This window comes from Indicator indicator, chromosome 13 (genome assembly GCF_027791375.1).
Source record: "Indicator indicator isolate 239-I01 chromosome 13, UM_Iind_1.1, whole genome shotgun sequence".
NCBI classification, from domain to species: domain Eukaryota; kingdom Metazoa; phylum Chordata; class Aves; order Piciformes; family Indicatoridae; genus Indicator; species Indicator indicator.
Window position 1 is genome coordinate 13,322,294 of NC_072022.1, and position 14,185 is coordinate 13,336,478.

A 14,185-nucleotide genomic window follows, 5' to 3' on the forward strand; every position below is an offset into this window, starting at 1 on the left:
CAATCTCACCAATACAGCTGTCTCAGAGGGACCAGACCTTGGAGTCTCTCACAGAAAGCAACTGGATGCAAACTGACAATGTTTGTTCAGCCACTGAACATACACTTACCAAGTAAACACTGACATTTAACAACTTGATTTGGAACAGAGCATCATTTTGTTGCATTAAGGTGCATCTTTAATTGGAGGTAACAATCTAGTAGCCCAATGTTATAGATGTATATAATAGTGTCCTATAGAAATATGGGATTTGTCAGCCCAACTCTAGTCATAAATCCACCGGTCCTGTAGCATCTTCTCTGCTCTATTTCATTGCTCCTCATTTAGTATCTTCATATGTTTGTTTGTGAGGAAGTCAAGAAACGGAATATTACAGATGGCTTTGTGAATATTCATCACTGTGATCTCCCTTGGAGTCCTGCAGGGAAAAAGACATGTGTCCATAAAGCAGCAAGTCAATAAATTTACTAACAATGAAGAAAAAAAAAAAGATCATTTAACAAAAGGATAAAAGAACAGGTGCTAGAACAAGACAGGAAAAGCATTAAAATGTCACAGCACAAAAAAGCCACTCTCAGATGACTGGGGGAAACATCCTGGGTACTGGGACGGGAAAATCAAGTGTTGAAGTATTCACTCTTGAACTTCTATAGCACAATGTGTATATATTTCTATATATAACATACATACATACATACTTTTTTTATATATTGTATAAATATTTTTATATTGGATACAAGTAAATATTTAAAGCACTTTCTCATAGTGTCAATTTTTAATGCTTTTTCAATTTCAAGCTATTCTAAAGCATATTGCTAAAAAAAAAAAAAAAAAAAAAGATCAAAGAGTGGCCTGATCGTTAACATAAAATCACTCAGTATCTGGGCCAGAAAAGAGTACATCAGTAAAACAAAGAGATCATTTAGGTTGTTTAACTTCTGGTGGACCATGAGTAAGCTGCCTACATGGTAACCTGAGATGGACAAGAATGAGTAGGTCCTTGCAACGGGGCTCTGCAGAAACAGGTCATCTGCTTTTGAACATGGCAATGCCAGCAAACCCTGCCTCAGTTTTTAATGTCTGTATTTCCATCCTTTGCTTCTATGGAGCTATAGGATGACAAATTCCCTCATAAAGGTTGGATCTTCCCAGAAAAAGGTTCATAAATTCCCTCACTGTTATCATCTAGGCCACAAAAAAATCTGACTAAATTCCTCAAGCAGGTCAGTGCTGGCATGAGTGGCCCAAGAGGAAACAAGCTGCTGTACCTGTTGTGAGGTGCTGTCTGGTATGCCACGGCCAGCGCTTGCCGCAGGATATCGCTCATAAGCTGCTCAGTGGCCTATGACAAAACATTAACAGACAGTATCATGAAAAGAAGAAAGGAACATGCTGTTTGGTCACCTCCATCCTGTATTCCATCAGCAGGGGGCAGTTAAGATGCCCATGTGAGTTCTATTAGCACGCTAGTAAGAACTGAGCATATTTAACAGCAAGAAACAGACCTACAGATGCACAGAGCTCAGAGTGCAACTGCCCAGCCTAGTTTCTCTCTGGACCTGAAGAGGAGAATGTGCACAGCAGGGTAGATCCAGTGCTCCAGAGACCATTTTAGTGCCCCTCTTCTCACATACCAGAGCTTGTTTTGTACATTGCAGATTCCAGATGCTATCAAGGGAGCTGATACCTGCTTGTTAGTCACCCCCTGTGGTGACCAGGCTTGTGTCAAGACACTTGCACAAAACCCTCCCAGCCCAGACAACAAGCAACCAGTAGCTGTGTGCCTACACACTTGGCTTGATCAAGGTTCAAACTCTAATTAAGACTCTTGGCTTTCTGTGCCTATATCAAGACTACAGCAGAGTTTTCTGGGACATTCAGTCCAGAAAGATGGCATAACCCTACAATTATAATGAAGCAACCTGATGGTTACGACTTGTGTCTACAAATAGATGTATCTGGATATGAGTTCAGCTACAGTAAATAACAGCTCAGCAGAAGCATGCAGGAATGTCTGTGTAACCTGCAATCAAGTAGCCTTTTAAAAAGCCTGTATAAACAAGCCCCAAATTATCTTTGGCTTGAAATACACCAGACCACTGCTAAAAATAATGTTAGTCTTCATTTCAAACCCAAGGAACATCAGCTCCATGCTGTTCAAAACTTTGGTAAGAAACAGTCTGTTTTTCCAAAAGTGATTATGGTAGAGAAATGGTTTCTCATATAAGGCAGAATTGCTACTGTCTGCAGGAATTTAGTAGTCTGCCAGCAGTCACAACCCAGGCAAAGAAAGAACGGAACGCTCTTTAGAAAAAAAATATTTAACCTTGTCCAAAATAATCAAGTCTTACAGAACTCTGGCAGATTCCCTACTCAGCTCTGGAAGGTAGGACAAAGTAAGGAGTACTTCCAAAGTTACAGAATGAGTCAGTATCGTACTAGTAGTGAGAATCTGCAAATCATCATTCTGTGCCCAAGCCAACAAATCAGTTAGAAAGTTGGAAACACACAGAGAAGGATCTCTTTAAGAGCCTTCTAATTATGTCTTCCTCACACTCAAGTCCTCTTGCTCATCTGCCCCTACACCAATCAAGAAAACAGATATCAGGTTGCATCTCCTGGTTTGATAAAAACATATCAGCAAGGATATTCCATCTTTTTTTTTTCCTACATTACCATGTTAATACAGTTACAGAAAAGTTCTTACTGGGATTTCTTACCTTCAAAATCATATCTTCTATTACTGATGCATAAACATTCTTTTGTACCTCAGCAGGCTGAAAAGAAATTCCTATCTACAAAATATGATAGAGGAAAAAAAATTAGTAGGTTGTGTAACACAGTCCATGTTTACTACAGATTAGATGAGAGTAACAGAAGAAAAAAAGGTGTTTAAAAAACAAGTGAACAGACACTGCAGAACCTTCAAGCTATACAATCTCAGGCTTCATTTTAAAACATCAGGAGAAAATGAAGCTTGACCATTATAATAGTATGCAAAAATGCCTCTAAAACACATAAGAAACAAAAGCAGGTTTTAATGTTTGTTTCAGAAAGTCTACTTGAACACCAGGCTGCATTGGATACCTCTAGACTGAGAATGGCAGCTCCATTTTAAAATTGTACATATGTTCAGTCCACCTACTCATCATCTTCCCTGCACCTATGGCAACTGAAATCACTGAAAGAGCACTCCTGGCACAAAAGCTCCACATCAAAAGAGTGTTTCATGCCCCAGTCTCATTCTCATCATATCTATGCCCTTGTCACCTATGTAGCAAGACAGCAGACACTGCAGAACCACAGTTTTGTCCCTTGATGTCAGCATTTGAGGTGGAGACAGAGATCCTTTCTTTCTCCCACAACTGCTGCATGCAAATGCCTTCTGCTGCTCCTGCCTCCGCTGGTACAATGGTGAGCACTTTTTCCTACCAACCAAGCCAGTCTCTTCTCTTTCCTTCCTGCTGCTGTGACAGAAGACTCCTTTCTCCCTTTCTTTTACCCCATTTTGAAAGAAATCTAAGCAGTAGAGAAGTTTGCTGCGGTCTAAGCTTCACTGAAGCCTCTTTTCAAGAGCTGCTAATAAACAGCACTTGTCCCAGCAACAAATCCAACTCTTTCATGTGATGGGACAGGAAGAATTCAGTACTAGTGCTGCTCCCCTTCCCCCACGTCCCTGTGTTTCTAGCCTTCCAGGATGATTTTTCTGGTACTGAGACCTGCACTCAGCTACTCTGAAACGACCTCCCAGCCAGCACACTTCACTTTCCCCTGCCAGCACTGGCCAGCTGAGTGTCATCAGTCAGAAAGTCCATTTTTTTCAGGGCATTTATAAGAAATTTCATGAAGCATCCAGAGGCCCATACAGATGAAAGAAAGGCAACTAAATAAACACAAGACCACAACTAGCTTTAACAAACAGTTATCAGCTTTATGATTACCTTCTCTGCAGTGTCCTTCACAAACTCTGATGCAGGCAAGGAAGCCAAGTAGAACTTTATCTCCTCTTGTTTCTCTTCCTGTTCTTTCTTAATGTTTATTTTCAATGGCTCACTAAAGTTGAGAACATCTACTTCCTCTTCATGTTCTGGTTCTCGTTTCAGAAATTGCTGTAGTTCCTCTAGTTTTCTGCACAGCTCCTCACCACTGCTGTAAGATGAAGGGCATTCTGAAATGGAAGCAATCAATTAAACACATGATAGGTTATGGAAAGATGTTTATAAACAGATACACATTCAAAATAAGGTAAGAAATTAAGATAACCGGAAGTTATTTTTGTAGCTCCTACTAAACATAAGGATGAACAGAAACACAATCATTGAGAGCCTTCTAATTTTATCTTCATGACACTCCTGGTCCCTTCCTTCATCAGCCCTTACACCACTCCAGAAGGCTGCATTTCAAATAAACTGGGGTAATGTGAGTCTCCTAAACATTCTCAGAGACAATTTTTGACAATTGCTAAAGTGGTCTGACACTCTTCAACTTGCTTGGAGAAAGGGAGTTTTCACTATGAAGGTACTATGTAGCACTAAATCATTTTTCCCATTGTGACAACTATTACCATGCTTTTTAAGAAAAATCAGAAGACAGTTTTGCAGTGAAATTACAAAAGGGTGACCTCTTCTCTGAATGCTCAGCATGAGCCAATAAAACCTTTAGTAGTTTATTTATATAAAAATATTAAATGATGTATTTAGGCTTCCTTTCCAACAACTGCAATGCAGGGCCAGGATTAGCAAAAAATAATCAGATCCCTGCACTTCTGTGAAATACCTTAAATCCCTGTATGATCAGAGCACAAAAAACATTCAGCTACGGGAAAGGGATTATCTGAAGGTGAAACAAAGGAGTTTAACTGTGAAGAATGGATTGAATTAAAGATGTATTTAATACATACTAAAATGGACTGTGGAAATACCAGAGTTATGCCTAGTGGACTAATGTAGTAGCCCTAATAACAGAATATGAATCTTCTCACAAGCCAATTCACCTCACTTTTGGAGGCAAATTAACCCCTCCTGAGCTCCACAGCACCACTGCCAGGTTTTGTGGTTTGCATAGTAAATCTTAACAGAGGCTAATTTTACCCAAGGGCAGAAATGTCATTACTTATGCTTAGTTTCTGTGCCTACTTATTACATTGTGGGGCAAGAAACACCCCTCACAAGATTTATCTACACTGGGCCTTCAAGTGTCCCAAACCACAACAAAACTCAAAAGAGGCTCCAGAAAACTGATAGAACTGATGAGACAGTCTCGCTAGTAGGCTTGCCCTTACCATCTCCAACTTTTGTTATCCAGAGTGAATTTTATGTTAAAAACAAAGAAAGTAAGAATTCCTTCTCACATTGTGTGCATGCACACTGCCTTAAGTCTACTAAACAGTGTTCTTGGCAGAAAGGAGCTCTCTGTCACTCCATACTCACCTGGCTCATTGTCTATCTGCGTCAGCACATCCTCAATCGAGTCCTCATCGTTCCGCAAGGTCTCGGGGTCAGGTGGTGTGTAGCCATGGCATCGACACCAGTGCACCACATGCTTCGTTTTCAGGGGTGTAATATTGTGAAACCTGGGGTGCTTCTCTATGATTTCTTGTAGGATCTTTCTCACTGTCATTGCTCGTTGCCACTGTGACAAACCAAAGGGAAAGCTCATCACACTGGCTAAAATGTTTAAAGCTAGACTATGGCCTAGAATGATAATGCAAGTTGCAAGAACACAAAGAACATGATTTTTCTTGTAAGTCAGAACAATGAGGAAAAACAAATATGGAGGACGGTCCCAATCTTGATATCAGGCAGCTGTAAGCTGCTTTGTCATCCAAACAAAACCTCAAGAAAAAGGAAGACACGTTTAGAGAAGCCTAGGCACATTTAAACTGGCAAGAGCAGAGGGGCTAATCAGTTTTAACATCTTCCCTGTAAAACCCCACAGCAAGACAGAGGACCAAATTATGAAGAAATAGTGGGAAATATAACAACCACACTACAAAAAGGTCCAGATTAACTGAAATATTTATCTTTGGTGAACTGACAAGCTATTTCAGCACTAGCACCACTTGTATCAGATCCTTCAGTTCTCTTCCTACAGAAGGCAGGCACAATCCCATGAAAAGACAACATACATTGGGTAAAATTCCCATGACTCTAATACGCCACAGAATGGTGAAGATAAAGTGCTAACAAGACAGTTTGCAAGAACTCTGATTTTTAAAATGCTTTAGAAACAACTTTCTTTGAAGCAACTGAAAAACGACCTTCAGGGTCCCTTCTGCTTGAGAAAGTCTCTGAACAATAAACTACATCACCACCTGGATACTGATCAGTTCGTCTTGCAGCAAGGAATGCTTCCATTTAAAATGCTAGTGACTGCTTCAGAAAACAAATCAGCCAATAACAAGGAAGGTTCAATAATTCAGAAATCCTTCTTGTGTCCCTAATGACGCTTATGAAACACAGGAGGAGAGAATTACCTCGGCTGCTCTCCTCTTCCCAATATTCCAGCTGTAATACTGTTCCACTGAACTGGCACAAAAAGAGCTTACATCTTCACCTAGAAAACACAAAGCCAAGAACAGTATTAAATTTTTAGTAAGTGAAGTAAGATAAATTCTGAGGTTTGATGTTATTTAGTGCAGAGGAAGGGGGAAATGTGATTCGTGTTTACAGGATCAAGGACTCAGTAACTCTACCCCTTACAAATGCTGTGCTCAGAGAGAGCAAATAAAAGACACATGCAACAGACACTGAATTCTAAATGCTAAGGCAGCATCCTTCTTGGTCACATATATAGACATCTGTGGCTATGGGCTGTTCTAAGCCTGTTTTTCCCAAAAGTACTTGTAATAAGAGACCTGTAAATCTCTCTTATTGGTCAAAGTCTCTTCCTTTGGAAAACTCTTTTTATTTTTCCTCAAACAAATTACACTATAAAAATGAAACAACAGTGAAAAGGTTTCCTGGCAAAAACATGAGAAGGGGGCATGAATCCTAAGCAATGGAATAATGAATGGTGCTATAGGCCAGAGAGCTGTATGCAATGAAAGCTTTACTCTGCCACCCACTCCTACTTTGCTCACTGTGCTTGAGAGGGTCTGCCTTACCCAGTCTCCAGGACCACTTGTTCAAAGTGCATTAGTCACCAGAGCAAGCTAATACATTTTCCTCTGTGTACAGAAGGTATGGAATTATAAAGTACTATGAAACATTTAAATGTTTCTCTGCAAGCTACCACCTTTTGTCAAAAGAAAAAAAAAAGGTAAAAACCCCAATAACAAACACATTCCAATGCTGAGCTTTGTTATAATATTTGCAATCATTTCTGAAATCTGATATTAAAGGAATAAAAGGGGAAATAAAGGAAAAAAAAAAAAACAAAAAGCACATCCATTAAGAACAAACCAGGGAAAATAAGACCTACTTACAGCCATTACATGAGGAAATACAATCTACTTCTAACAACAAGATGGAAGTTACTAACTGCTGACAACATATTTGGCTTTATTGGAAGAATGTAATTTTAAGCATCTTCAGAGTAATCCCTGGAGCAAGCTCTCTAGGAGAGTGGCTTAATTTCATTCCAGCCTTTAATAATTTTTGTGGCTACAGAGTATGCAAGGCACTCTGTTGATACACTGAAAACAGAAAGCAAAGACTTTTCATTTACTGCTTACTTTTTTCAGCAATTAATGGAACCTTCTTCACTGTTGCTGTTAAAAGCTGCTGGATGTTCTCCAAATATTCTGTGCTGCAAGGGATAAAAAGAATCACAATGAAGAATACCGTTGGAAGCAATGACTCAGATGCAAAAGGTTTCAAAATCACTGCATGGCTTAAAGCTGCTAGCCCCAAGGCATGATGGCAATAGCAGTATGAGGATAAACTGTTGTACTCCAATACAGAGAAGGTATTTCAAACAGCTCTTCCCTCTTGCAGTAATGACCACATCTGAAGTTGTATTTGTCAAGCTAAGAAACTGAAGACAGGCTTTATTGGGCAGGCTTGGAAGAAATCCTTGCGTGACAGCACAAGCTGCAACACTACTTTGAGGGATAAAATACATCCATCAGTGCAGACTGTCCCAGCAGGAACACGGGATCCTGCCTGGGAAACTCTACTTATGTGAGTTTAGTAATTTTTACTTAACTAGCCATACAGTATTTAACTGGCAGGAACTGTATTTTCCATTAGTTTTTTTATAACTAAGATAACTTCCAGCATGTAGAGACTTATTCCTGTCTCCTACACTTACTCTCTTATCAGGGTAATGTCTGCAGGGATATGTCGGGATAACAAAATTTTTCAAAACATGGAGACAGGAAAGTCAGCCACTGGAGGAATCAAGAGCAGAAGAAACATCCTACACATTACCAGGCATATGCAGAGAAAATTTTGCAAAATGAGTTCTGATAAAAAAACACTAACAAGCACTCAAGAGCACCACAAACAAGGCACTGGATCTCACCAGTGTACAAATACCCCAATGGTCTTTATTATTTAATTCCAATTCAGAACCAAAGCAGGTAATAACAGAAGTATGTAAGCTTCACCAGACTAGAGAGGCCCAAAGAGAGACAATTCTATTTATTCTGCATGCCCTTTTTTTGACCTGTGTTTCACTGGGCAGTTTGACCTCAGTAAGGACACACAATAGCAATGGGAATTACACAAGCAGTGAATGATGAAGAGGTTTTAGCAGCTTGAGATTTTAGCAAACCCCAAAACAACTGCCAATCTTCCTATAATTTTTTCCCCTTTCATGACCCCTGCATATAAATCCATTTGCAGAAAAATACTGCAACACTGTCTGGAACAAATGCCACCCGACTGGATTAATACTGATACAGCAGTGTGCAGGACAAGATTTAATGACGTATTTCTAGGTCAAACTCAACATCACTGCACCTAAACCTAGGACATCTTCCACCCCCCTAGTACTTCAAAGATCAGAAATCCTTATAGGGAAATGAACAATTACTTGATAACGTAATTCCCAAGTTCAGAGCTCTCTTCTGTTTTCACTGCTGCTTGGCCTTCTTGGGCACCCACAGAACTGCAATTCTGTCCTGTTGAATCAGGCTCCATCTTAACTTCAAAGAAACAGAACACATTTTAAAAGACAAAAAGGTACCTGTCAGCTTGATACACAGAGTCTTGTTAGACTATGTAAAAGTCTTACATAACATTTGCTGTTTGCATTCTCATTGTTAAGCATGAGCAAATTTGACCTTCAATTCTCAACACACATCTCATCCTCTTCAGAAAAGCTGCATCCTCAGTTGCTGATGTTTTGTCTGCGACTGCCTGATCTAAACCGATCTGCCTCCAAATGTACATTGACCTTTTTGTAGGCAACGAGTCAGATAGAGAACTAACAGTTTTAGCAAGAAATGACATTTCAAAGCCAGAACTTTTTTGAAGACATCTCTGATTCTGACATCAGTGAACTTTCTCCTGTCTAGGACAGACCTCTGCTGAGACAGGAGCAGGGAGAGAAAGATGTTCCCAACCTAGAGCAGACAGACAGTCTGGTCATTTATCTGAGGTGGAAGAAACACATGACAGTTCTGCCAGAACTAGATGTTGAGTGTCTCAGCTCTGGGCTAAGCATTATTCTGGGAAGTACTGAAACTTTGTATGCATATGCACACATGCTGTCTATACCTAGTGCTGTTGGAAAGCATTCTCCAGGACATCTCAGCACAGTTGCTGTCCTGAGGACAGCAGTAATTGTGATTAAATACAAGCTCCTCTATGCATTTCTGCAAACATGGACTGAAACAATGAATATTGAAGGTGCTCATGGTAGCTTTCCAGAACATCCTTGTTTCTCTCTGTACCTGCTTATGCTTTGGGATTTGTTGAGAGGGATGTCACTGTTAATTTCCTAGTCCCCAGATCCCATTTTTACTTGATTTAAACCCTACTAACAGGGGAAATAAAGGAACACTCAGTCAGGGTCTACTTGCATCAAACAGCACCAGCATGTTTTACTACTTATCTTACCCAGAAATTCCTTGTTACCTTTAGTGATGGATGCTGTAGAGGGACTAGGGGCAACTGTATTTGGTGCTGTGACAGCTGAAACAGTTGAAACTTTGCTGGTAGAAAGTGATTGTATCACTGGAGAGATTAAAAAAAAATAAAAGGGACAACAAAGAAGAAAAAAAAAAAAATCAAACTTCATACACTGACAAATAACCATGTTCAGAAGCAACACAATGTTTTTGCAGCACAAAGTTTAGGGACGAATTTCCTTGCTACATATTCTTCTATCTCTAACTTTGGACCATGTACGCCAACAGCGACCAAGAGCTACACTGTGTCAAAACGGATTTTCAAACACCATCTGTCATCCTCCTCTGCCCTTTACCTTTGTTCATAGGCATGAGTATTGTCTGAACACCTCCAGAAGCTGTGTTTACACCGAGCTGTTTAAGCTGGCTGGGAACTGTCAGAACAGCCTGCTGTGCACTAGACTGATTTGAGTGGATTTTTAGCAACCCTGCAAGAAGAATGGAAGACAAAATGTTAAATAAAACACACCACTGAGTTTTATCTCTAGCTAATTCTCTCCCTTTCTGCCTGAACCAGGTTGGCATGTGTGCTAGCACTGTCACACTCTTAACAAGCCACAGTTCAGTGAACTGTCAGACAAGTTTTTACTGCCATCAATGATTTCTAAAGTACTGGGGTGATGCTCCACAGACAGCATGCGCAGTATTACACACTGCACAGCCCTCTGATGTTGCAAAGCAAGTTTCCCAGTTACCTAAGGAATCTCAAGCAAAAGTTGATGTAACATAAGCCTTTCAACTGCAGCAGGCTCAGCACAAAGACTCCTATCAGAACAGGACCTCATGCTCAAGGGCCTGGTAAGCCAGTGGACTACAGCTCTGTTGTACACAGCCTCTCTCACCAAGATACTCAAACAATGCACATATGTCTGCAGTCCAGTTTAGCAACATCCACTGCAGTCGGCAGAGTACAACCAACCATCTTTTAATCAACTGACAAGCCCAAAGCTGCACAGCAAGCCTGATGAAGGACATGCCTGAACTGAGTGTCCTGTGTCTCTCTGTAACATGCACTAGACCTCAATAAGGAAGGTTAACCAAGCTATAAAGTGTGTTAGAGTGGGGACTGATTAAATCACTGGGTTTGGTCAAGACTAAAAGAAGAAGCAGGACATTCAGACACTAACAACATTATCAATGGCAGCACTCAGGAATTTCAGTGGACATCAGCACAGGCTGTGCCACTGTGCCATGGTCAAGTAGTCGTCATCACCAGTCCCTCAGCTCTCTCCTCCAGTGATGACAACCCAAGTCACCACAGCCAGCGCTCCCACACTGTGATCTGGACCTATGTCCATCCTTTCTGCTGGTAGACTGGCCATTTTCCATATAATTGCATTCCATCTATAGCTAACTTTTCTTCAAATTGTGGACATTTAACAGGCTTCTATTTCAGAACACTAACAACAGCATACTGCTTACTTTCACAATGGTAATTTTATGCTCATGATCTGTTTTGAGATAAAGTTTCCATTCTCCTCCTTTTACTGTAACTGTTTAAGAAACACAGTTGCTTTCCAAGTACTAGACATGCAATATCTGGTGAAGATGTCTCTTGGTTTTGAAAGATGCATAGCACTGGCCAGTTAGGCTTCCACCTCCAGGCCAGAAGGCTAACGTAGTATCATCCAGTTATTTGTGTGATGCACAGATGTGTCAGAATAGGACAGCAAAGGACTCAAGACAGGAAGGGACCCAAACAGCAAGGCAAGTAAGAAGGGACAGCTAACCCAATTAGCCTGATGAATGGGAGATACTGTTCATCACCAAAAAAAAAAAAAAAAAAAAATCGGAAAACTTGTGATTCTTTTTGAAAAGTTGCCATAAAAATACAAATCTTCAGAATTTTAACATAGATTTGTGTTTATTTTACATTGAAATAGCATGTTTTACAGCCACTGCTTCTTTCGGGATTCTTGAAGAAACAGTTTTCCATGATGAAATCAGTGCCTCAGGTTACAAAAGCCAAAAATGAAATCTAGATAACATTCTCATACCTAAATGGGAGTTTTAATCTGAAAGCTATTTAGAATGGCATGCCTTCTACAAAAAAAAAAAAAACAAACCTGCTGCTTTGTTTGCAAAGAGGCAAATAACTGCTTATTGCAGAACTGGGGCAGGCTTAGCAGTCTATGTGATTTACTTTCAAGCTCTGGGAAAAACAGATGATGAAAAAGGAGGAGTTTGGAGGATAGAAAACAAGAGCTGCTTTTAAAAGACACTATCAGATGAGTTCAGTGCCACTTCTTTTCTCTTTTCTGCATTTTCACTCTATTTCCACTCAGTAAGAAGCTACTTCAAGTGAACAGAACATGCCAGCAGGTAAATTATTCAAGAAGAAAATTTCTGATTTTAACCTGTAATACTCAAACCTGTTGGCATTTGTTCTCCATGATACAAAAGATACTGAAGACAATAAAACTAAAATAAGGAAAGTCGCCCTATATATAAGGGCAGTCCATCTTTATTACCTCATCTTCATTAACTTGAAACATTCCAGAGCCAGCCTAGCTCACTGTACTTAATGGACTTTGACTTCAAAGCCTTCGGTTTCCTCTAATCAATCTCTCTCTCCTTTACAAGCAAAACAGAGCAGATGAAAAGCCTCAGAGCCAAATGCTGCCAATGCAGCTTCTCCAGCTTCAGTGGAGTTTCACTTTCACAAGCGAATCAAGTTTATCTGTAGTACTGCTGGTACCTTGATAGTTTCAGCACTCAGTGACACACTGTGCTCTTGAACAGGCAGAGTGCATCTTCTAATGAGAACCTGGCATAAAAACTAAAATCCCTCTCCAGCACCAATGGGTAAGTCATACTACTATTTGTAACAGATATAGTCAGTGTATTGATGTGATAGGACGCCCAATTATTTAGACATCCCTTTGGCTAAGCCAAAAAATATGCTAATAAGATATGTCTTAAAAAGCATGACTTGACTTTTACACATTCACAAATGCAGCTGACTATATTCTTCCATTTACAATGATGACATCTATAAAACTCACACCTGGAGTCTAACTTGCTGTAAGAAAGGCAAGAAGGGAGTTTAATACCTGACACTGCAGCTTTTCCAGTCACAGGCGTTGCTGTAGTCATCAGAGAAGCAACACTTACAACAGTGGAAGTAGCAGTCTTATTCACTACTGATGAAGTAGACTGACTCTGGCTTATACAGATTTGATGTTGCTGTCCAGATGCCTTTGCTGCAGGAGTTCCTGAAGATGATGAACTGGAACTTGCATTATCAATTTGCTGTGTAAAAAGGCAAACAGCAATAACAAATTCTTTTTCATGTCATAGAGGATTCAACAATAGCACAACAATGTAATATCTAGAAGTAACAGAAACATGCATTTACTTATCAACCACTAAGAGGCATGAATCCAAAAGTCCAAATACAATACATATAAAGTGGAGGTCATTTCAAGCAGCAAAAGTGAAACCATGCTTGCAGGAAATGCTATCACAACTGGTTTGATAGTATCTGGAGCCAGGTCCCTTAACTTTGGCAAGTAGGTAGGGCTCCAGATGAGAAATTTGACCCAGGAATGTTTCATATTTCTCTGCTGCTCAGAAGTCAGGAGGTATCAGTAGATAAATGGGAAAATAAGTTTGGGATAAAGAGGCTGGATGGAAAATTTCTCTCTCTGCAGCTTCACTGAGAGCTGTAAAAACAGTGAGAAGCATTTAATGCAAATGTCAGCATCTTCACCTATATATGCTCTGTATGCCAGCATGTAGCCATCTAAGGGGAGCATGGCATCAGCTCTCCACTTGTTTAATCTTTGCCTCCCCACAGGCTAGAGGAATCCTTGAAGTGAACTACATACTCTCTATTGCTGATTCTCCCCACACCAGGAACTCCAAATTCCACTCCAGGTGGACAATCTGCATCAAGTGGATACGTGGCTGTATCCATGCACAAGAGTACTCAACTCTACGAATACAAGTATTTTCCTTCTAACCTCACTCTATGTCCAAGTACCTTGTTCCAAGGCTGTTCTGTTATGATTCCTCCTGTGCGGACAGGAGGAGTGACATCCTCTGAACACAGCCAGGACCAAAGGACCACAAACTCTGGCCACTACCAGCCTCTAAAATCTGTTG

The 14,185-nt window shown here is 40.2% G+C and overlaps 1 protein-coding gene across 1 annotated transcript in view; it reads right to left on the reverse strand.

Moving 5' to 3' along the window:
• Positions 1-288: 288 nt before the first annotated feature.
• The window catches only part of YEATS2 (YEATS domain containing 2), a 46,252-nt gene continuing 32,355 nt past the window's right edge, over positions 289-14,185 (reverse strand). The window contains exons 20-30 of the mRNA XM_054385945.1: positions 13,132-13,330; positions 10,375-10,506; positions 10,026-10,124; positions 8,980-9,091; positions 7,676-7,749; positions 6,476-6,555; positions 5,430-5,631; positions 3,942-4,168; positions 2,721-2,795; positions 1,269-1,342; positions 289-418 (exon numbers count right to left, since the gene is read on the reverse strand). Of these exons, the coding sequence (XP_054241920.1) occupies positions 310-418; positions 1,269-1,342; positions 2,721-2,795; positions 3,942-4,168; positions 5,430-5,631; positions 6,476-6,555; positions 7,676-7,749; positions 8,980-9,091; positions 10,026-10,124; positions 10,375-10,506; positions 13,132-13,330 (1,383 nt within the window). The 3' untranslated portion in view covers positions 289-309. The remainder of the gene's footprint in view (positions 419-1,268; positions 1,343-2,720; positions 2,796-3,941; positions 4,169-5,429; positions 5,632-6,475; positions 6,556-7,675; positions 7,750-8,979; positions 9,092-10,025; positions 10,125-10,374; positions 10,507-13,131; positions 13,331-14,185) is intronic.